Consider the following 24,134-nt stretch of genomic DNA (forward strand, 5'->3'; position numbering starts at 1 on the left):
GTTATAAAACCTAAAAAATCCTGCATAGTATGCCTTTAAGTAGAGGATCTCAACACTTCCTCAACAACCGCCAGTGGAAACAGAAAAGACACTCAAGTATCAACCGATGCACCGTGTGTTCAAACGAAGTGCAAAAGGACCACAAATGTTCTGCTTTCACCAGTTCAAACAATGTGAAAACAGGCATCGGCCAACTTTAAGCACATGGTTCACATTAAGAACTCTAGATCGATTTGTAAAGATGAATAAAAAAAAAAGCATGAGTCGAGACTAGGGCTGATTTCATTGGGTCATCAGGTTAATACTTTATTTTGTTTGATTGCAGCAAAGAGAAAGAAAGGGAGAGACGGAAACGAGGGGAGAGAGAGGGAACAGGAAGAATGTTGGAAAAGGAGACTACAGACTTTGGGAGAGCTGTGGCTACAAGCCTTTGTATCAAATCTAAAGACAAAGTCATCAGGCAACATTAAAACATCTTTTAAAAATAACATTAACATATTTTGTGGGCTCTATATGGCACAGTATTACCCTAGACATGTACACGATACCAAAACAGTTTAGCCACACCCCTACATCTATGAACAGCTTCATAGCAAACAAAGCCATGAAATCTATCTCCAAATCATACCGTCATTTCTCAAGAAAACTTTCATTTTGCTATTCAAATTTCTTATGCCATAACAAGGCACCTTAACAGTTGAAATCTGGCAGATCCACGTTAATTACTATAGATAATTATTTTTAAATATCAAAGCAGAGGCACATTCATTTAAACTAAAACATACAGTAAATAGTTGTATATTACCACCAGATTCCAGTCCAGTCACTACAATACGTCGATTTGCATGCTTTTGGTCTGTATGATAACCATGATGGCAAACTATGGCATAAGAAATGGTCCAAAAAACACAAACAGGAATGGCTTGAGATAGTGTATTGGAGACAGCAAGGCTTTTTTACACTGAAACTAACCCACAGGAAAAGTGTCAAAAGAACAAAAAATAACAGGTGGCCCATATACTGCCAGGGGATACGCTGCTCAGGCAGATTTATTTTGGTTTTCATGTTCGCGCAGTCACTCACTCTCGTACACAAAACACGTACGCCTACACGCAGAAAAGGCTTGTAACCACACCCAAGGGGATGCTTGTGCGCCCCTGCAGTTGGTCACGATGTGTTTTAACAGCCTGAACCCAAAAAGGTGCCCCGGTACCATCACGCACACACATGCACACACACTGAAACATATGTACTTCATCCGGAGGAGGTGCAGTGTGTGAGTGTATGCTTGAGGGAAGAGGGAGATTTATCCTAAACTGTGACTAAATGTGGCGGCTAGTTTTGTGGATTTGTTCCAAACTGCAGTCTATAATGAGTAAAAAAAAAGTGTAAATGTATGGAAGATATTTCCAGAAGAATATCTAAGGAAACAGAAAAGAAAAGCTGTGCGCACAATGCCAGATTTGCTGAGGATATAAACGGTTAGGAAGCAAGTGTTGCTCATGCGTTGTGGATACAGAACCCAAGTTTACTGACATGTTCCTAGGACTACTGTATATATGCATACCAGACGTTATACGGTTCTTTAACAGGTTATTTGTGTCAAAACAGAAACGAAAAAGGAACTGAAACCAACTCTACCATTAATGCAGCTGTACTTCATTAACCTCATGACTAAATTTACATTCATATTTTTAAGTTTACTCCCCCTTTTCACTGAAGCCGTTTCCATCTGGTAAGAGGGCTAAACAACAAAAACAACAACATAGTTTAACAAAACAAACATATAGAGATAACATTACACAGAACAAAAAGGCCCCAGGAGGGCACCTGGGGGGTTTTCGGCCACCACTTTGGCTGCTAAGCTCAGCCTTTTTCCTACCTCTTAGTAAATGACATGGGAGGGGAAATAGTTCAGGCTATTTCCCGTCACCCCTTAGCTGGGGAGCAGGACGTTTTTTTGTCCCCAAAAGTCATTTCTGCGGGTCCTTCTGACCTCAAAGTCCAACAGTTTTGTGCCCATATATTTTTCTTCCTATCCAGAAATAACTCAATACCCTGAATCCATTATTCTTTATTTCCTTCCTTCCTTGCTGTCACTTTCGTCTTCCTGGCTTAGGAAATGGAGCCTTTTCCTCTTCCAAACAAAGAGGAAAAAGCTACGCAAGATGAAGGCTGACTGGTTTTTATTCTTTTCCTTTTTCTATGTGAAGGAAATGAGATGAAAAACGGAAGTGCAACGGTCTACCAGCCTTTAATTCTTACCCAGTGGCCAGCTACATATCCAAAGCAGCTACAAGTGTCCCCTTTAAGTGACCACTACTTTTCTATTTTGTGCACATAAGGTATAAACTATGGTGAATGCTATACAGATCCTACAGTGCCGTCTGGCCACAAAGTCGCCAGGTTAGTTGAGACATTAGAAGCTCAGACGATCTGTCATTGTCATCGACTCGCATCCAGCCATAGCATCGACTTCTTAATGATTTGGATATGAGGAATCACTTCTAAATGCACTTCTACATATTGACCTACAGCAGCGACTAGAGAAGGACTGCTGTGTGAGTCTCACACGGAATGATCTCGCCATTCACACACACACACACACACACACACACACACACACATCATCAGTCATACCTGCTTAAGCCCACCTCGGCATGCACAAATCCCTACAAACATGTGCATGTACATGCTCATATATAACTTTCATGGACAATTTAACGACAGCATTCGCTCGTACACAACGTACACAAGTTGCTTATTAATGCTCCACCTTCTACTATGTTGAGAAAAGGACTCGTCCGTCTCGTCCCTCGTCCTTGCCCACACACAAGCCTTCCCTGAAGAGCGGTTATCCTCGTTACGCGGTGACTATAAAGGGAAGCGGACTGAACTAATTTTTCACACAACACACACCCTGTTAGCAGTTCTTATTCTTATAGATAATATAATGAGTCAGAGAGGAAGATTAATCAAGCTCTAGAACTACGACACACTACAGCGAGACAGGAGCGACGCGGAGAAAGGCGAGTGAGAGTAAAGAGAGGGGAGCGATGATACGTCACTGTGATACCGGCAACTCTCCCCGTTTCTTTGCTCCTTCTCCTCCCTTCAACCTGCTCCTGGTTTAATGCCTAGCTCTGATCTCTACTGAATAAAAAGAGAGGCAGGGGTACTGTGCGAGTGTACTCAGTGACCCAGTGAGCACGCACCCCTCCCACTCCCGTCACAAACAGGCCAGGCCGTCCCCACTGAAATATATATTCCTTATAGTGCTTCTGTGTCCTACGGTTTGCTGCTGCTGCTGTCCCGTTGCTTCTTGCTGCTGCCGCCGCTGCTGCTGTACAGGCTGGGGTTTGCCACGAGAGGGTGAGGCGCTGCGCCCATGTAGGGCCCAGCAGTGGCTGCGTAGTTGAAGATGGCAGGGAGGAAAGGCAGAGGCTCCACTTTGTCCCCTGCAGGTGCCATCATATTCAGAGCCACAGGAAGAGCTGCTAGGTTATAGGGATAGGCCAGCAGCTGCGGCCCGTACAGCAGCTGGTAAGGGTCCGGATAAAACGGCAGCTTAGCCAGATCCCCGCCATTAGGGACCATCATTTTCCCCAGCGGGCCGAAGGGAAGAGCTCCAGCAGGGTAGGAGGACATGAGCAGGTTTTCCTCCTGCTTCTTACCGGAGCGGTAGCCGTCCGGCACAATGAGGGGCAACGGGTAACTCTGTCCATGGTAGCCCCCCACTGGGGTGGCGTCCCCGTGCTGGGAGTCTCTGGAAGAAACAGTATCGTGGTGCTCCGGCTCAGGTGGCTGGGGGGCTCGGGGGAGGAGCAGAGCGTGGGCGGAGGGCCGGTCACAGGCAGCAGCTGCTCCAGTGGGCAGCGAGAGCCTGTCGAGTCCTTGTGAACTGGAGTGAACCTGGCGGTTGCTTTGAGCTAAGAGGCCAATAGTTGAGGGGGACCGGCAGGGGGACTTAGGAGTGTGCCTGTGTGAGGAGGATCCATTCATAGTGGTTTGAGTGGGGATATGCTGGGGGGACGGCACAGGGCTCAAGGGCTCCTCTTTAGGGACCAGCAGGGAAATCTGCTCCTGTGGTGCGTGCGCAACTCTACTCATCTGATGAGCCCTCTCTATCTCTCTTTCTCTCTCTTTCATTTCTTTCTCCCTCTCCCTTTCTCTCTGTCTCCCCAGCTCCCTCTCCTTCTCCCTCTGCCTCTCTATCTCCCTCTCTCTGGCTAGAATGGAGGACATGGTCAGGTCTTGTGCTTCGTTGGGAGAGGGGCTCCTGGACAGGCACTGAACTCTGAGGTCTTGGACCCGAGGCGGCTCCTCGTAGCCTCCGTGTAGAAATATAGCGCTCCCGCCCTGCCTCTCTCTGTCCATAATGACCCCATCCCGTTTCACGAATCCCCCCTCGGAGCTGAGAGCTGTTGTCATGGAAACAGGAGGAGCAGCAGTGGTTATTCTGGTGTGTGACGTCATGGGCACATTTGGGGAGGTGTTGGTGGATGATGCCACGGCGTGCACGGGGCTGGGTATTCTGTGGATCTGGCTGTCTTGGGTCTTTTTGCTGGGGGTGCGGTAGTCCAGACACTCGGGCCCGTTCATGACCAGCACGCTGTGGAGTGTAGAGGCTGCGGCAGGCGTGAACTCGTGTTTAGTGGGTGTGAGGTTAACCGGGCTTTCTAATGGAGGGTCTGCACTCTGCGGGCTGGGCTCTCTCTCTAGAGCCGGGTGTGTGAGCTCTGTCAGTTCCGGCTTGTCACGTGATTCTGACATGTGATGTTCGTCCGTCAGTTCACAGAGATGGTCTTCGTGCTGCTGGGAGGCCAGACAGTCACCGCTGCTGGGCGGGTCTGGTGTTGAATAGCTGATAACTGAAACAGAGAGAGCGCTGGGAGCCTGGCCTTTCTCACTCTCTTGGTCTCTGCTAACAACTGTCTCTGTTGTTTTTGGCTCCGATTCTTTATCTTCCGCTTCTCTCTCCGGGGAACTGCTTAACTCGTGGCGTCGGATGTGGCGTGTCAGTGCTGAAGACGTCTTGCACACCTTGTGACACTGTGGACAGGTGTGTCGTGACAGCGCTCTTCTGCTGAGGCGGCTCGGGCTAGAATTGCTTCCTACCGAGCCTACTTGCCCCCCTTTTTCTTCATCATACTTTGTAATCTCTGGCACAGATTTAAACCCTTCATCTTGTTCGCCAAGTGCCACTTTCGGGGGTACAGAGGGCGCCTCAGTAGGCTTGGGATGCTGGGCTCTCTGGTGGTCCTCCAGCTTATCCCTCGAGGGGAAAGTGGCTCGGCAGAAGAGGCATACAAACTCAAGCAGATGGCTCAGCTCGTGTTTGTCTCTCTTCCTGGGGCTTGAGAACCAGCGGCCGCATGTGCCGCACTCTGCTGCGTTCCCATTCGTCCAAGGCCGCCTCTTTATTCCCGTAGGAGCCGCTGAGGTAGACAGAGGAGGCTTTGGAGGTTGCAGGGAGGGAGTGGAAGCCTCATGATGGGCCTCCTTGACTTCTTCTTCCTCCGCTTTGTTTTTCTCCTTTAAAGGGTGATAATCTCTCTTTTCCCCCTCGGCCTTATCTCTGTTTGCTTTTGACAGTTTTTTAGCATCCTCGATCTTTTCATCCTCTTCCTCGATTTGTAATTTCTCGGTTTCTTTATTCACGTGGTTCTTGAGCCTCTCTGTCCTCCTCTTCAGCCGGATGGAGCGCTTGAACTTCAGTTTCCTCTGCCAGCTCTTGACCCTCTGTAGATGTGCTTGGGCCTTTCTCTTGGGCTTGTAGGAGTAGTAAGGCCGCCACAGATTGTCCTCCGTGTCGTTGTCGCTGTCCTGGTCACGCACCTCCCGACGGAAGTAGTACTCCCTCACTTCATCAGGAGATTTGGAGCTCTTTTTCCTGACCTCACCCTCCTCTGCCTCTTCTTCCTCCTCCTCCTCCTCCTCACAGTCTCCTCCTTCCTTATCACCCTCTTCTTCAAGGCTGACTCTGCGGTGGAGGCGGTGTTTGTGGTGATGGTGGTGGGAGTGTGAGTGGCGTGTTTCCTTGGCATCCCGCGCCGAAGATGTTTCACACCGTTTGGTTTTGGGCGGAGAAAGGCTCTTGTCTCTCCTGAGGTCTGTCTCAGAGATGCTGCGCTTCACTATGGCTTCCTCACCGATACGTACAGTAATCTGGCACAGCGGCCCTGCCTCTTTGACCTGTGACCCTACAGATGCTGAAAGCTGCTTCGAGCTAGAGAAGTCACTCTTGCTGTGGGATTTGCGTGATTTGTGAAATAATCTGTCTGTCTCTGCGCCCTGTCTCCCTCTCGGGACCTCCTCTGCCGTATCTGAACTGTCTCTTGACCTCTTTCTGTGGTTATCTGCGCTGTCCCTTTGCTTTTTGATTGGCCTGGGGCTGCCCTTGAGTGAAGTCTGACTGTGGCTGGTTTCAGGGGACGGGCTGCTCATTGGGCTCTTTTCGCTCCCAGAGGTGACCTGGTTGCTGTGCACAATGACGGAGGATGACACTGCTGTTCCATGAACTATGACAGAAGGTTTTGTGTGGCCATATGTTATCACAGAAGGCATGCTTGTTTCTGAGCCTCTACCAGTCTTGGGAGTTTTGGTTTTACTGCTACTAGACATTTTGAAGCTACCACTGCCTCTCCCCTGCTCTAACTCAAGGGCCTCACTCTCATGTTTTCTAACTTGGGGCATGTCTGATTGGGGGATGGGTGTTAGTGTGGAGAGGTCCCCTTGCTCAGCAGACACAGAAACAGGGAAGCCATCGGGGAAGTCTTCTGGGTCAGGCTTTAAACTCTGAGGATGGGCCCCGCTGATGAGGCTCTGGAGGTCCTCAGGGCCCAGATTACAACCCAGGCCAGGCAGGGAAAGGGAAGGTGTCTCACTTGTTGGCAGTAACAGGCCATTATGCAAACTGTCACTGTACGTCTTGTAGGGTCTCTTCTGGGAGCGCATGGGGAGGAGGCGGTAGAGCTTGAGGGCGTTAGCTTTCTGCTTGTAACCCCCGTTGGCTGTCTTTTCACTGGAGATGAGGCTGGGGTTAATCCCGTGGATGGTCTTCTGGTGCGTTTTGAGATTGTAGTAGGTGGCGAAGGCGTCCCAGCAGAAGATGCACTGGTAGCGCCGCTCCCCTGTGTGCCACACCTCGTGCTTTGTGCGATACTCCGCCAGGGCAAAGACCTTGTCGCAAAAGTGACACGGATATTTGCGCCGCCACGAGTGTACATTAGAGTGGCGCTTCAGGCTGGACAGAGTCATGTAGGAACGTTCACACACGGAGCAGAAGTAAATGACATTGCCATCTACCACCTTCACAAAATGGTGCTCATCACCCGCGAGGAGCTCTGCGGCTGCTGCATCATCACCTTGGATCCGTGCCAGCAGGCTCCGTGCTTTCTTCCCCGGCCGCGCCTTCCCCATGTCTGATTGTCCCACAATCACTCCTCCCTCCACTCTCACCTCGCCCTCCTCCAGCGGCTCCTCCTTTGGCTGCACAGTGAGAGAAGGAGGGCCCAGGCTGTTGGAGGGCAGGCCTGGCGCCCTGCAGGAGGCCTCATGGGATTGCAGTCTTTTGCTGTGGATGAAGACTTTGCCACAGTAGCGGCAGCTGAGGGCGCGGCTGCCACGATGCAGCCGCATGTGGACCGTCAGGGAGGAGGCCGAGCTGAAAAGCCGATGGCACACTCCGCAAATCAGCTCCGGCTTCAGGCTGTCTGTGGGAGGATAGGAGGAGGAGTGAGGGGGTGCGGTGAGACCCTCAGATGGGGGAGGAGGAGGTGGTGGTAAGGGTGGAGGGAGGTGGAGGGTGGGTGGGTGAAGAGGTCCATGAGGGCTGCCCACTTTCCCAGCTGGTCTTCCTGTTATTTTCTCTCTCCTCTCTGCATCTCCACCTCTCTGATAGGCCGAACCGCCCAGACTGAAGAGGATCTGGGCGGTCTGAGAGGGCGAGGCCGTACCGTTGGGCACCCTGTGCCTCTCCTCCCATCCGTCCCCACTGTAACCGCCACCTGAAGACCCGCTGGAGGATCTCGGGGGCGATCTGTGAAACTGAGTCTCTGGATTGAGTTTGGAGCACTTGAGAGGAGGCGGGGATTTTATATCCTTCCTGCTAAGTGCATGAACAGTCATGGGAGATGAGGAGGAGGAAGGCGAAGAGGACGGAGAGCTGTCGTGCCTCGGGGGCTTAAAAGGTCTGTGCTTTACGTCCATGGTAGCATCCAGTTTCCACAGCGACCCCTCGTCTGAGCTCTTGGAGGACGGCCACCGTCGGTGAGGGGAGGGGGAGGATGAGGAAGAGCTACGACAGTGGCTTGGAGACGTCAGGGAGGCGGGGAGGGGGGCGGCACTCAGCGGGAAGCTTAGGGTGATTTTTGCATTTTTAGGTCCATCGGCCATGTCCTCCAGCCTGTCCTCCATCATGGCCTCTCCCCGGCCTCCGTGCCTTTTACCCTTCATCTCCAGCTGCTCCGCTTCCCCTTCCTCCTCCTCTTCTTCAGGCTGGGAGGCCACTCCAAGACAGCGGACCTGTTTGTGTAGCCCTTCGATCTGACTCGAGGAGGCCGGAACTGGGCGAAGGTTGTCCACCGCCACTAGTGACAGTGGCGAGGAAGACAAAGGTGACAACCGGCGACTCTGTTGGCACGTTGCTTCCTTAGCTGCAGTACGTGCGATTAGCCCGGCAGCCGGGTGTCGTTCACTCAGACGTGGCTGGATAAGGCCCGCGTGGAGGGGGTCCCACACCTTCTCACCGGACACCATGACCAGCCCCCGAAATCTGGAAGAGAAACCACACAGCGTGCATTAGCATCATAAACATCCTAAGACTCATGCATAACACGTACATTTAAGTCGACTTAAAGCAAAGAATTAACATTACACCCAAAGCCTTTGCAGCAGCAGCCATGACGCCTGTGGAACACTTTTGAGAAACGGAAAAGAAAACTAAATGCCCCAGCAATGCTGAACTCCAACAGCTCGGCCAGGAATGGTGAGCGAAAGGAGGGAGAGGGTAGGGGGAAGGAATGAATCTGCGGCAGTGCTGGTTTAGATTTCAGCGTGCCACAACCAAGCCTTCAGAAAGGCATTCCAGAGATCCATCTCTCTCGGCTGTGACACAACATTCCCTATGCCTAATTGAAAAGCGTTCAGATTTAATCAAGATTCCCGCAGAATAGAGTGTGGACTTAGATCCATGGCCTGAATGCACGTAAAAATAGTCCCACTCTCTTTCTGTTTGAGCAAGAGCCTTGTTAGCCATTCCTGGCAGTGGCTAGTGTTTGCCGGGCATGACTCTAACCATTTATTTGTGAAGGCAAAGGCGGGAGGGAAGGAAAAGAGGGGAAGAGGAGAAGGGAGGGAGATTGCATGCATGTGCACAGAGAAGGGGTGCTTTTCCGCCCTCTGCATCCGGTACAATCTCAGCTAAGCTGTGGAAGATGAGCGACAGGCTATTCTCATTTCCATTCTAATTTGACTGCCATGGTGGTGGATGCAGTCCTGCAACAAATTCTCCATAAAAGCAAGCTGCAGATTCTCGTTTGATAGGCAATTTGCCGTTATTACTTATTTAGAATGGCTCTTGTTATTTAGGTCTGCAGATTGGGGAGAAGAACGAAGACAGTATCAGGCCATAATGATGCGACGAGAAGAAAAATCCTCAGTCATGCTTTTCTGCCTGCGTTTTCAAGCAGCAAAGCAGCCAGGAAGGCAGGCCGCTGTAAAATTCCACAGGCAGCCCTGAACAGGCAGAAACTAGGTCAGCACTGTTATTGCAGAGGGAAGAGGAGGGAGAGAGAGAGAGAGAGAGGGTGAGGATGAGGGAGAGTGAAAGGGTGATAGAAAAAGGGAGAGAGAGAAAGAGACTGAGGGTTAGTGAGAGAGCAAGAGACAGAGAGAAGGAGAGAGGAAGAGGGGGGGGGGTTTGAAACAGGAACAGTCAGACACACTGCACTGTCAGACAGACAGGAGCCCAGGCAAACACTCACACACACACACACACAAAAAACAACAAGCACATAGACAAACATGCAATCACGCACATGCACTCGCACAAACAAACATGCATGTGTACACAGCACTGTACATACACTCGAACATGCCCACGGGCAACACACACATGCATAAACAAAGTAGTTCAACATGGATGGGCCCGTTTGTAAATGACATTCAAAAATAAAAGGTGAATCTGAGTGCAACATGGCATTGACACTGAAGGAAGGTGCAGGTGGAGTAATGAACAGTCAAGAAAAGGAGAACACAAGTGTCTGTTATTGACGTACTTAGTGCAAACAGTGGGTTTTTGTTGCACAGGGAGAACAAACCAGTTTATGTCTATTCAAAATGTGTCTCTAAACACAAGGATGCACAATACTGTCTCGCCAGTCTTGCCATATTTTGTTGCTCTGCACTGAAACAGGCCTTCATTGTCACTCACATTTGCTGAGCGATAGATGTTGTGCAGGAAATCCCTTATGGCAAGCGCCAGTCTGCTACAAGTGGGCGGACACACTGAGAGACAGTGCTAAGGCTAGAAATTTCACCGTCTCATCTGATGCTTGCGCCGCGGACAGGGAAATGCGTATGACGCCCCCTCGCTCTTTTTCTTTATCTCCCTGTGACGCACACAGCCGCTGCACAAGCAGAGCCTGCACGACACGCCATCTGACTGTGACAGGCAGCTTTTAACGCACTTTAAATGTTCTGGGTTTAGTCGTACGGACAGAAATGAGCACACAGACGCAGGAGACAAGCTGAAAAACACTTTTAGCTTGTTAATATTCGTGCAGATAAGGGGATGCAAAAACAAGCACACTAACAAATGTGGCCGTGGTTGTGGCAAGGACCCCTAAAGCGAAATCAAAATACACAGCAACCCTGCTCCTTCACCTCTGCAACAGGATGTTCTGAGCAAACAAACATGTTGGTCAGCCTATGAAGTGTTAATCTATTTCGCTTTTGGCACCACAAGACCACATAACACGAACAGGTTCTCAGCTGGTGAAGGACCTAATTACTAACTAGACTCACATAAACATAAAAACCCTGGTACCAAACACACTGACGTTCATAAGGAAACTATTCAGAAAGAAAGAAACAGTCATGCAATGATTAAATCTGTATTTGAAATGACACGTGTGAAGTCAACACTGTTCTTTTTATTCTGGGAATTGCTCTTCTTTTAATTCTAAATCATTAGAAATAACACAAAGAGATTAGTCTGCTTCTCTTCGTGCAGATAAACTTCTGAAACAAATTAAATTTTGGGAAATTAAAACCACGTTTGGCTCAATATTCCTCACATATTGTCTCCTTGAATTTTGGGACTAATTCAAAACAGCGGAAGTATTCGACTCAGAGATGCTACGCCGTTATCATCTGAAAAACACGGAAGACTTCATGACCTTGGAAACCATTAGTTAGTAGCCCACTGAGTTTAAACGGTCAATCAGTCACGAGGAACATCCCGCTAAAGTGGCCTTGCATAACATAAGGCAGGCCGGCAGAGGAGTCTGGCTGCTGCGCCAGCTCAAGGCCTTGAACCAGCCGTTGAGCAATCTGTTTATTCCACACTGAAACTGGTACTTGTGCTGACAGACAAATAACTGTTAGGATTCAATTACCATGCTTGGTTTCTTTTTTTACCATCGTCCATCTAAAAAAGAAATTCCTTCAGAAATCTAGCCACATGTATTGAAATATTTTGCAGTTCAAACTGGTTCTTAAATAAACTGTTCCAAGCTATTAGGTGACATATTTCTTATAATTAAGGATTAAGTCTGATCAGGGCAAATTGCATTTTTAATACTGTTTTAGTGCCACTTAATTTACTTTGAAATTTCAATATGAATGTGAGCAACATCTGTCGAAAAACCTTATTAAAATGTCTTTCAGTTAGAACGATCGAGTCATCTCTGCTTTCCCTGAACTCTCATGATTAAAGGACAACTCTGGTTGAGCACATAGTTTAGGCCATAATTCTGCCCAACAAAATCTGAGATCTGTGAACACAAAAATGTCAGCAAGGCTTGAGGAAACAGGTCAAGGAAAGAAAAAGGGGTGTTGAGACGACAGGCTGTCAGCGAGAACAACAGCTCAGAGACGATCTAAACCTCTGTGTTTTGAGATGAATCTGTCAGCAAGCACAGCCGAAATGTGTGTAATAACGTCTTACTGCACAGGAAACCTTTGTGCTCAGAAAAACTACAGTAATCTGACGGACTGCACTGATGACTGAAATACTGCAGGTCAAAGCTGAACCAGGAAGTCAGTCTGTAATTTGTGTATTTCTTCTCCGTACTTCTTTTTTTAGCAGAGTCACTGCGTTCACAGATGAAAGCAAAGAGGTTACCGAGGGCAACGTTATTATTACTGATCGGAGTGATGGCTAAAGCTATGAAAATAAGTGGTAATAACCAGGATTTTTCTTATCTATATCTTTAATATCTTTAATTTGTATTATTCCTGTATATATTTGTTTGAGTAGTTACCTTGGATTGGTATGTAAGATTGTTTTTTTTCCCCTTTTCTCTCTTTTATTTCTTTCTTTTCTCCTTATTGTTGTATAGATTTATGATGATCTTAAACTCTAAGCTATATTTATACAGGGTTTATTTTTTATTTATTTATTTTTACTCAGGGTATATGTATATTGTAATTGTTTGTAATTTTATTCTATTTTGTAGATGGGGTAATTGTATATTGGATTTTTATAGTATTGTGATTTTGTATGTAGTTGTAAAAGCCCAACTAGGGACAGGAGTTGAGTTGACAGGAGTCCTGCATCTATGTTAACCGTATCGTTAACATAGATATCGTACCGTTATCAGGCAAAGAACTATATTTGGTAACTTCAGGTAATATTTCGAGAAAAAAGTTGCAAATTTACTAGATTAAAGTGGCAAATCTACAAGAAAAAAAGTCGCAGATTTAAGAGATTTAAAGTTGCAGATTTACGAGAAAAAAGTGGGAAAAAAGCAATTTTTCCCCCCAGATTCACCACTTTAAATCTCATAAATCTACACATTTTTTTCTTGTAGATTTGCCACTTTAATCTCGTAAACTTTTTTCTCAAAATATTATTTTGTATGTTGTTGTTTTTTTTACACATTCTGGCAGTATGTAATATCCTCCAGTATTCTCTAGGGTTGAAATTTGGAATTTGCAAGTATTTCAAAGAGTGCCCTATTAAGGGTTAAAGTGGTGAATCTGGGAGAAAAAAGTATCTTTTTTCCCATTTTTTTTCTCGTAAATCTGCAACTTTTTTCGCACAGATTTGCCACTTTAAATCTCTTAAATCTGCAACTTCTTTTCTTGTAGATTTGCCACTTTAATCTAGTAAATTTGCAACTTTTTTCTCAAAGTATTACCTGAAGTTACCAAATATAATTCTTTGCTTGATAAAGGGTTAACTGCATTGTCCCTATCAAATAAAAAAATAAAAAAAATAAAAATCATGATGCCGTCACCATGTGTGTGTGTGTGTTGGGGTTGTGGGTGGTGGGGGGGTAAGGGGAGTGCCTGCGAGGCAGAATGTGGGGGGCCTCGGTGTTCCAGCCGGTGAGCCAGCGGCGAGGAGCATGTGGGAAGAGGAAGGTGTCGGTTGGGCTTTCTCCCCAGTGAGGGGCAGCCAGAGGGGCCCGACTATCAGAGCAGCAGTTGGTCTGTGAAGAGGAGGGTGTACGTGTGTGCATGAGGGTGTGTGTGGGTTGGTAGGGGGGCATCGTTAGCAAGAACAGCTACTGAACTCTCCACAACCCCCCGGCCAAGAGAGCGTGGTGGAGCCAGCCAGATGGGATAGAGGGGGGGGGGGGGGGGGGTTTGGGGAAGGGAAGTTGGGCTGGGGAGTGGTTGAGCGGAGGTGGTAGTGGTGGTTGTGGTGGTGGGAGCAGGGGAGGTAGGGGTAACTTCAAACACGTCTCGCCTATGTTCACATTTCATGGTTTCCTTGTCTTTCAGATCCCCCTCAGCATGACTGGCTGCGTGCCCCCCCCCCCACGTGTAAACTGTCGTATGGTGGTGTTTTCGCATGCCGCTCCACGCACCAGCGAACCTGCCCATGTCTAAAACGCCATACTCTCCACGCTCTGTTAGCTCTCAGCCCAGCACGTAATTCCCATAATTCTGCTCGCTGCAACAGAATCATGGGAGGCATTTAGAAACAGCTAGGCCCAAAAAAAGTACCCCCGGAGAGCCGTAACACTACACCGGTGACCTTTTTGAGGTAATTTCCCCAAAATCATTTTCAATTTCACACGCGGTCCCTGTTGATGGGGGTGTGAAAGCCCCTTTGGACTTCTCGGTCCCAAACAAGCAAGAAACATTAGAGTATTATCACGGCTGAGCACTATGTTACATATAACAGTCACCATAAACTGCAAGAACAACTAGAGAGGATGAAGCGCTGCACCAGTTTCCTGAATGCGTCCACATCCTTTTTGATTGTGGCATTATAAAAAAACAACAACTACATAATCAAACAAAGCTAACTTGCAAACTGCAAGACTTTGATGTTATCGTTTCCATGCCTGGGGCAGAAAAGGCCCAAAGACAAATACAGCAGACATGATTTATCTGATGTGTGGCCCAAACACAAATGACTAAAATAAAAAGACTGCCACTGCTATGACAACATCATCATCTGTGTGACACCTCAGAGCAGTGAGAAGCTACACTTCCTATTGTCTGACCTATGACCCCTTCCCCCGTGGCGGTGCACATCATATATTCCATACATTGAGCACAGGGGCTTGGCTTGGCATCTATGGAAACCAGGAATGTGGAGTAGTTGGCAGCAGATGCTGTGTTGTTTTGGAAAGAAAAAAAAAAGTGAGGCTTCGGGCAGCAACAACGGGGTTGGTGACATCAATATGCCCTCTGCTGCTCTACAAGAGACAACCTCCAGCAAAACAACGGGCTGGTAAAATGGAGGACAAACTGGGCGGCCCGTGGCCGAAATAAGAGACAGAAGCAGTCAGTGGAACTAGAGATGTTTACAATCGCCTACATGCAAGTTTCTCCCCCAGAAACACTTCCTCTGATGTTGGTGGTAACTTGATGAGCAGGATTGGGAGACTGGCCCACCATGTTAAGACCCTAACAACAAAGCTCATATCTGTTCTGACGTGTGCTGCCCCCCCCACACCCCACCCCCCCTTTGCAGTGAATCACAGAGACGCAAGAGGCTTCGATAAATTAAAAGTTTCATCACAATCTAAAAACGAGTCATCGCTCTTGAAAAAGAACTGCGTGGTGCGCCAGCAACAGAGGGTAGGATGAGGGAGACAAGGCCTGTTACTGGCACACACACACACACACACACACACACACGCACGCACACAGTGAGACACAGCACAGGCGCACGCACACACACATAAATATGCGTCCACAAACACACACACACACTGCATAAATACGCACACCCACCAACACTCACGCCCCAACACACGCACGGTAAAATAAAAACCTTTTCCTCCTCTTCACGCGCGGAGCAACCAGCGCCACAACAGCAGAGTGAAGCAGAAAAACAAGCAGGAAAACAACAGATTTCAGCCTCTCTTCCTCTTATTCTCTCTGGCTGTCTCTCAGGAAGGCAAGCATACAAGAGAACGTACCTCGGAAAACCTCCTGCTGCATCTCTGCTGCGATGTGTTCTCTCCCCTCACACTCCCTCTCTCCCTCTCCCTCTCTCTCTCTCCCCCTTGGTCTGTGTATGCGCACGTCTGAGTGTGTGTGAGAGCGAGAGAGAGAGAGAGAGAGAGAGTGAGCGCAGGGAGAGGCGGTGCGCACACACATACATACACACACACATACAGGCAGCAGTGTGTGAAGACAGAGGGCAGGAGCGATTCTCACACTCGAACTTGCTTGCTCTCTCTCACTCACTCCCCCTTTCTTGCTCTCTCGCTCCTCTCTCGCTCCAGTTTTTGCCTCTGACACACGATTCTTAGTGTTTTTGCTCTTTTTTTCCAGCAAGTGAATCTCCCCCTCTGCACCCCCTCCAACCAAACCCCCCCACTGAATCCAATCTTCTTTTTATTTGGAAGTGTTGTTCCCTCTCTCCCTCTCTCTGCACACACATAACACTCATGCACACACACACACACACACACACACTACTTTATATACACAAAGCCCAGCGATAGGGAGAGGGAGGGAGAGGCAGAGGGAGACAGAGTGGGAGAGCAAGCAAGCAAGAGGACGCCATTTAAGCAGTTTGTTACGAGCACTGCAAGTCCCCAAAATGGCTGAAAACAAACAGGAACCACGCCAACTCAAAAAACCTGGGCACAAGGACGGACGGACAGACACACAGACAGGGAGCGAGAGGAGAGCGAGCGAGAGAGACAGTGAGAGAGCGAGACAGAGAGAGGACAAGCTGCTGGTAGTCAAATGGCGGATGGGAGCACTCTGTGAAACAAGTCAAGTTGAGGGGAAAAATGGAGAAATTAAAGGGGCACTCCAGCGATTTAGCGATGCACGTTGATAAAGTTGAAGGACTTAAGAGAGACAGATTGCAAAAAGAATCATCAAAATCGATGCAGCGGAGGCCGAGATGTCGGGCCTCGAAGCCTCTTCTACGGGTCAAGCTCCGACAATGCAGCATCCTACATTTCCCAAGATGCAACTGCAATTTGTCAGTTTCTAACCCTAAAGGGCATCCAGACCTAAAATAGCACTGTGTGAAAACAACACAGCATTGATGGGACAACTTTGGAAAGTTGTTCTAGCAACAAGGATTTCATCCTCCATCTTGACAGCTGCAGAGTGAACAGTTAGCCACCACATTTGCACAAATTTGATTGCCCAACACAGCATGGCGCTAGATTACATCGCAGGAAAAGTTAAGCCAGGGGCCTTTTCACAAAACTGGTTTGTGGAACACTGCTGACACACATATTGCAAATGTCGGCAGCATCGCATTAAACAAATGACTGTAGCTGCAAATTCCAGATAAATTAGCGAGTCCTGCAGGGCCTTTGATTGCTAATGCATGAGCATAATGTATGCCGCTTTAAATGTGTTGAAACTATACAGCAAATCACAGCTTGCAATTTGAGGATCAAGTTTTTTGCCTGAGCGCGCTGTCACCGTGCCAACGCGCCAACAGGCCCAATATGGCCGCCAGAACATGATCTTATACTCTCAGACTTTAGAAAAAGCTCTCTCCAGATATTATACAGAGCCGTACTCTCACTGGTGAGTACTGTAAACTGATCTTCATATGCTAAATCAGTGGAGGGCCTCTTTAAAAGAGAAAAGGGGGTTAAAGGTGGACAGACAAGGACAGAAACAGGGTTAGGGTCATTATTGGATTGCCCATGCCCTCAGCTAAAAGGGTTCAAGTGCTATCAGTGGCGATGCCAGTAATGTCAATTAACTGCTTTTAGGTCAGTGTGTATCTGAGTCTGATACATGTAGCTACACTAAAACTACTGGTGACAACCTCCTGTTTTGTTTTCCAGCGTGAAGTGAACCCCCCCCTCTCAACAAAACAAAGGCGCCACTGCGCCACAATCAAGTCCTGCAGCTGGATATCACTTCTGATTCATCCGTATCCATGCAAAATTCCCCACAACAACAACTCTCTTCGTTCTGGTCGCTCTCTCGGCCTTCGCGCGTCACGCTCAGTGGATATTCCACATATCTCCGTTCTCCGTCCGTCGGCCATGAGCCGCTCGGTCGGCCTTAGATCAGGAGGTATTCCACCAGCTGGAACAAGAGGGCAGAAAAATGAGAGGAGGGGTGGAAGAATGTTCTAGCACTGTTATGCTTCAACACCATTATACTTCCCACTGTCCTTTTGAGTGGAGCTGCTACCCCCCTGCCCCCCCCTGACTCCCCCCCCCCCAGTACCCACCAACTGAACCTTGACGCCAACAACCCGCCCTCCTCCCACTCTTCCCCTGCCCTTTTCCCTCTCTCCCTCTCTTTCATCACTCTCTCCTACCCTCATTGTACGCTGCCACACTTGTCTCCATGGGAACCGCTCTGGGATTGGGTGTTGTTCCTGTGACCTCTCTGGCTGTTGGAGTTGGACGAACTTTTTTTTTCTCCCCCCCACCCCTCCCACCCCGTCCTCTCTCATGCACTTCTGCACGCTTTCAAAGCATGCTGGGTGTGTGTGCACAGGACACATGACAGCAGTTGTGACTAGCTGCAGGATATTACGGTAAAACTAAAACTAGAAGTAACAATTTGACTGTGTGAAAAGCCAAAGAAAGAGCAGCTGTGTGTGTGAAGCAGATTGCCCGTTGGCAAAGACAATAGTGTGTGTGTGTGTGTGTGTGCGTGTGTGTGTGTGTGTGTTCCAGGAGTGCGACCACTCGGTCCACACATGTGTGCTGGCATTGTCCCGTGGCTGCAGCCAGCCACAAACTCTGTATTCAGAGGCTCCCCCGTTGTCCAGACGTCCCCATTCACGGATGTTTGGCCAAACGTGATCATAGCTTTTCATGCTGTGCTACCAAGCGACACACACATCTGAATACACAAAGATGGAGGAACTAAAGAAGCAGTCTTGGTGGAAAATTTAAACCATTAGCTCACCGGGACTTTCAATATTTAACCGTTAGTGTTAGATTCCGGTCTAGGGCCTTCATGAGGTCTTTATCAACATACTGACATACAAACATAGCCTGACCTCGTTATATATATATATATATAACCTACTGTACGCTGTAAAAAATTGCAACCCCCCGTTGTAAAAGGCCACTTAACGTCAAATAACAGCAAATAAGTGTAAGTTATATTTGTAGAAAAACAAAGGTGTTTTTTTACTTTTTATTTTTTATGATCTCATTTCCATTGTTTTTTTTTACATTAAATCAAATTATAACACATTTATTCTTACCATCAAATAACTGTTAACAACTGTTAAAAAGTTATTTTACAGATGATTTCCTTAATAATCCGGATAATAAACACTAAATATCTGTGTTTAACAAAAATATAAATCTGTAGAATAACTTTTTTTTTACTTGATAATGACAGTAGGTGTTTTGGCAACTTTTTGAAAAGACAATTGTCTTAAATTTAAAGTTTTGTTGAAAGAAAACAAAGCAGAAGGTTGCATATAGATAGATAGATAGATAGATAGATAGATAGATAGATAGATAGATAGATAGATAGATAGATAGATAGATAGATAGATAGATAGAGATGCTGTCCAACTTTCAACAGCACAATTGCTATTTAAAGAACAAAACAATTAAACGTAAAGACAACCAGCAAAATTATCATATAAATCACACACACACTTAAGTAAATGGTGCAGTTAAAGGCACCCTGCGGTGTGTTTTCTCACTGCCGGCGCTGTAGGAGCAGTGTTTTGATCAGCAGGTCCTTTTATTGTTTGTTTGTCATGGTCTACCAGCGTGTGCATGAGTACACATATGCACACACCATGGGGGTAAAGCAAAAAACATTACTGCCGACTGTGAAGGGCAGCAACAGGTGACGACGTTAATGTGACGCAGCAACGCGTCAGTAAAAGAGCAGGAGAAGAACGAGAAGAACGCAGATTTCGAAACACTTAAAACATCTTTTGAGAATGTTTTATGAGGTGGTAAATTCCTACAATATGTTTTCGGCCATGTAGGGGGCAGCAGAAACAAGCTGTGACCATGAAACTGACATATCACCAGAGGTCTTGTTAGAGAAACTTGGGACACTCAATTACCATGACATTTTGCTGTTGTATGCTACTAGCTAATGGCTATTAGCTGCAGTTTCAGCTGTTTATCAGTGCTGCTGCAACAGCTCCTCAGACAGAGAGTCCCCAGTAAAGTTATGGAGCTCTTAATATCAGAACTGTGTATTTCAAAAGCACTCCGGGGCTCGGAGCGAATATTTACGAGCACACAGAGCCTGAAGCTGAAGCCAGCTGGACAACAAGGTTTTGCTAGTGTGATCATAACAAGATATCTATGTAATAGATCATGAATATGCTCACACCAACCACAACAACTTTCATTATTTAAAAAATCTGTCAAATATGGAATATATTTGGTTAACTCTATGGAGTTACCAGCAGCTTGTCCTCTCTTTTTTGGTCATTCTGTGTCTTTTTTTAGTCATTTTGTGCCTTTGTTTGGTCTGCTGTATTTTTAAGTCTGGATGTGATGAAAAAGCCATGCTTTGGCCTTTTTGGAGACTCCCGCGGGCTAAGTCATTTTGTTTCTTTTTTTGATAATTTTGTGTCTTTTTTGGTCATTTTGTGTCTTTTTTAAATCATTTTGTGTCTTTTTAAAGTGTTTGTGTCTTTTTTGGTCATTTTCTGTCTTTTTTTTTTTTTTGTCATTTTGGTCATTTTCTGTCTTTTTTCGTCATTTTCTGTTTTTTTTGTTGTCATTTTCTGTCTTTTTTGTCATTTTGTGTCTTTTTTAGTCCTTTAGTCCAACATAAAATGTGTTTTTGAATCTTTTTTTTACTTTCAAAACATCATGCTCAACAAAGAATTTGAAATATTGCAAATCTGTTCTTGATCAGTTCCATCATTTTATACTAAATCTATTTGAGCTTGTCTCCAGTTTTACTTGGTATATCATCATCAAACTGAAACTGGCCTCATGGAGTTTACAGCCAGAACTTTAGAGGTAAATTTACAGTAGGGCTCCACGCTGCTTTGTTTTCTAGTCTGGATGTCATGAAGAAGTCTGGATTTGGTGCTTTTGGAGACTCCAGAGGGTTAAAAGCACAGTAATTGTGATGATAAACGAAGTGAAAAAAGAGGGATTGGTGAGTTTAACGTGTACGGAGCAACATTATCATTCATTTGGTGTCATGTTTCTGTCCACCAACCTGATCATGACTCTTATTTTAGCTCTATTTTTGGTCTCTTCCAATTCCTGAGGAAAACACCTGTCTCTTCAGCTGATAAATGCTCTGCTATGCTCACCAGAAAGTCCCTAACTGTTTCTGTCTGCTGCTTGTTGCCAGGCAGGTAGCGCACACTTTTTAGACATGTTTTTGCTGAAACAGCTGCCTGCTGGGCTACAATTAATGCTATAAGAGCGCTAAAACTGAAAGCTTTATAGAGTGTGGCCATAATTATCTCTGTACTCATTGCTGTAACAAACCTTTTTCACATCACACACTATCATTAAAATATTAATTACACCTATTTAAGGAGAAACAAAATGCATTTTAGCCAAAAATATAAAATAAAACAAGAATGGCAGCCAGACAGTGCAGACTAAGGCTCCGATTACATGATGACGGTCTGAACAGAAGACGCAAAAGTGGCGTTGCGTCTTCATTTTTTATTCCGCGTTTAGACGAGCGTTTTCAGGAGGAAATCTGCGTGCATATGGTGACGCTACGGTGGAAAGACTCCTGTAAGTTTATTAGAGCTGCCAGAGCAGCTTGAAGGTCCGCATGGAAATAATCCACGTTTGTTTATTTCCCTGTACTGGAGCATGTATCTGACGTAATCGCGACGTGAGTAGATCTGAGCAGAGTTTTGCGTCTTGGCCGTGTAGACGGACACGCTACGGCGGAGCGGATTACAGTTTTACACTCTGGAGGGTGGTCTCAGATTTTTGTGTTTTTAAGCCCCAAAAACGCTGTCACCGTCTAAACCAGGGGTCTCAAACTCAAATTTCCTGGGGGCGGCTGGAGGCAGTATCCAGAAAAAAAAGACACAAAATTACTAAAAAAAGACACAAAATGACCCAAAAAAGACACAAAATTACCAAAAAAAGACTAAATTATTTAAGACACAGAATAACCAAAAGACACAAAATTATTTAAAAAGACACAAAATTACCAAAATAATGACACAAAATTACCAAAAAAAGTAATTAAAGGGATCTTCCACACACAACACCGTAAAGTGCCATTCATATAAAACTCACATTAAACTTTCATATCAAGGTGGGGGCCACAAAATATCGTCACGGGGGCAAGTTTGAGACCCCTGGTCTAAACAAAAGGCACTTCCGATACACTATTTGGTCGTTTTTACCCGCAAGCGTCCTCATGTAAACGGGGCCTAATGGTACATTCGTGATCTCCTTGAATGGTCCCATTTCCTAAATTAGGAGTCATTCTCCCAACCTTGGTGAGTTCATGAGCTTTAAGTTGCAATGTGGAAACAACATGGACGCTGCCATCAAGATGTGTTGTATTGTATTGCTCGGAGCGTTTAAACAACACATTGGTAGCAGTTGTTCCCAGTATTTGTGTGACAAAGAAGGGCAAAACAAATCAAGCAAGCGAGCGAGCCATGAAATGTTGCCAACTTTTGTTGTAGCTGACTTGAGGGGGGCGTTCAAAGGAATTTTTTTGATTGTTCCGACAGCACATGAATGCAGCACAAATGCCCTATCTCACATTGTTAATGAAAGTGAAAAAAACCTGTGTATCCGCTCCATGATTTGAATCCGCTCCATCTAATGGGTTTTTCCTTGACATTTGCTACACCCTTCCACCAGCTTTTATTTTTATTTTATGAAATCTAGCCAGCAGTTTTTCTTTAATGCTGCTGAGAAAACAGCCAAAATAACAAGCTGAAACCATGACCCCTTGGCAGTGGTAAATAATACTATTTCACAATTCAGATTTCAATGGCTGCACACTGACCTTCTAAATGTGCTTTGTGGTTCCAGTAAAAAAAAAAAAAACCTGGTTGACTCAGTCTTCTTATATGTGATAGGGAAGGGAAAGTTCACTGTCCCTGTCAGTTCCCAAAATGCTGTCATGCCTGCAGGCAACGCAACTGAACCTTTGTTTGACATGCATATTGAGTGTCAAATCTGTAGCTTGGTTTTCATTTGCAGCATAAAGACTCTTGCACAATCAGTAATGGTGCAAGAGAATATTTGTTTCTTCTTAAATGCTTGCTGACTTCATAATGATTCATGTGTGTGAATATATCCCGAGGCGTCCTCAAGGGTTAGGAAACATCCTCAGTGATCTCAAAGACGGGATGACTAACCTGCTCTCCAGCTGACTTGGACCGAGATCAAAGTGGGAAGTCAAACGATGCTCGAGGAGTTCAAATGTCAGTGGTTTCTTAAAGAGGAAGCAGAGGCTTCACAAGAAACGGCGCAGCAGGTCCTGTGTCTGCAGCCTGAACGAGGAGGACAGAGAGGCAGAGTGTAAAACCGCAGCACATGCATTTTCTGCAAGTACATGTTCAGATAAGCGTGACAAATGTTTACATTTGTGGTTGCACACGGATCAAAGAGTGTTGAAGCCCTCAGCATTGTCTTACAGACACAGAGGCAGTGCACAGTATAACTTGACTTAACCTCCATGGAAAGAAGGAAACATGAGCATGCTGGAGCAAGTCCTGAGCTAACACTTCTCTGCTGTTTACAACAACAAATGTCAGGGCAGCAGTCTAACAATAAGGAACTGAAAATAAACAAACCAAACAGCTCCTGCATGATGAACTTTTCAAGAAAACTTACTTAAAATAAACCTTTTAAATGAATATGAATTTTCATATGAGATAGGGGTGTAACGATACTCTCAGCTCACGAGACGAGACATGATATTGGGTTCACGAGAACGTGACGAGATTTTAAGAAAACTACAATGACACAATATATGACTGGACCAACAGACTTTTATTTAACCGAGTTGCACATGCATTTTGAAATGTTTTATTATAACTCTTTACATGCATGATGCAAGCATGAGCTTTTAATAAACTTCTTCTTCCACAAATTGAAACTAAAACTAAAATTTATAAAAGTTAAAATAAGATTGATATGATTTATGGTTTTCGATCGTCGTGTAATCGCTTAGCGACAGTTTCGACCGTGATCACATACGATTACACACGGGAGACGCAACTGTGGCCGCCTTTGCTACTGCCCAACATTGGCAGCTGATAAAAACAAAGCAGCATGGCTAATTATCATAAACATAGCGATCTTGAATTAACCGGCATGCTAACTGTGCACAGAGTGTCCGGTGCTTGTTGTAAACAAACAGAGATCGCTAAGTGAACACCTCCTGCAGCAGCAGCACACTGTGCACATACTGTACTGCTACAGAACTAACTGTTAGCCTAATTAGCAGGACTGTGCCGCTTCTTACTCTTCTTAACGAGCCGCCGGCCCCTGCGACGTCATTCTGGCTGCTTGCTGCTTCACCTCCTTCTCCTCCTCTTCTTCTTTTCATTT

At 46.2% G+C, this 24,134-nt stretch overlaps 1 protein-coding gene across 5 annotated transcripts; it reads right to left on the reverse strand.

The window, feature by feature from the left end:
• Nucleotides 1-280: 280 nt before the first annotated feature.
• zbtb4 (zinc finger and BTB domain containing 4) lies at nucleotides 281-24,134 on the reverse strand. 5 transcript variants are annotated; one of them, XM_059354135.1, is made up of 3 exons: nucleotides 24,049-24,134; nucleotides 22,937-23,071; nucleotides 281-8,776 (listed from the first exon to the last, which is right to left on the reverse strand). In XM_059354135.1, exon 3 carries the CDS (start codon nucleotides 8,758-8,760, stop codon nucleotides 3,289-3,291), a length of 5,472 nt encoding a protein of 1,823 aa, XP_059210118.1. In that variant the 5' UTR covers nucleotides 8,761-8,776; nucleotides 22,937-23,071; nucleotides 24,049-24,134; the 3' UTR covers nucleotides 281-3,288. The 5 variants fall into 5 exon arrangements, with proteins under 5 accessions (XP_059210118.1, XP_059210120.1, XP_059210119.1 ...); XM_059354137.1 differs by lacking the exon at nucleotides 24,049-24,134 and having other exon boundaries at nucleotides 22,937-23,133; XM_059354136.1 differs by lacking the exons at nucleotides 22,937-23,071; nucleotides 24,049-24,134 and adding an exon at nucleotides 15,612-15,728.

The sequence above is a fragment of the Centropristis striata genome, chromosome 17 (genome assembly GCF_030273125.1).
Source record: "Centropristis striata isolate RG_2023a ecotype Rhode Island chromosome 17, C.striata_1.0, whole genome shotgun sequence".
Lineage (NCBI taxonomy): Eukaryota > Metazoa > Chordata > Actinopteri > Perciformes > Serranidae > Centropristis > Centropristis striata.

What these genes read in the sequence shown, in the direction of transcription:
- zbtb4 (XM_059354135.1), bottom strand. Translation starts at nt 8,760, where the DNA reads ATGGTGTCCGGTGAGAAGGTGTGGGACCCCCTCCACGCGGGCCTTATC.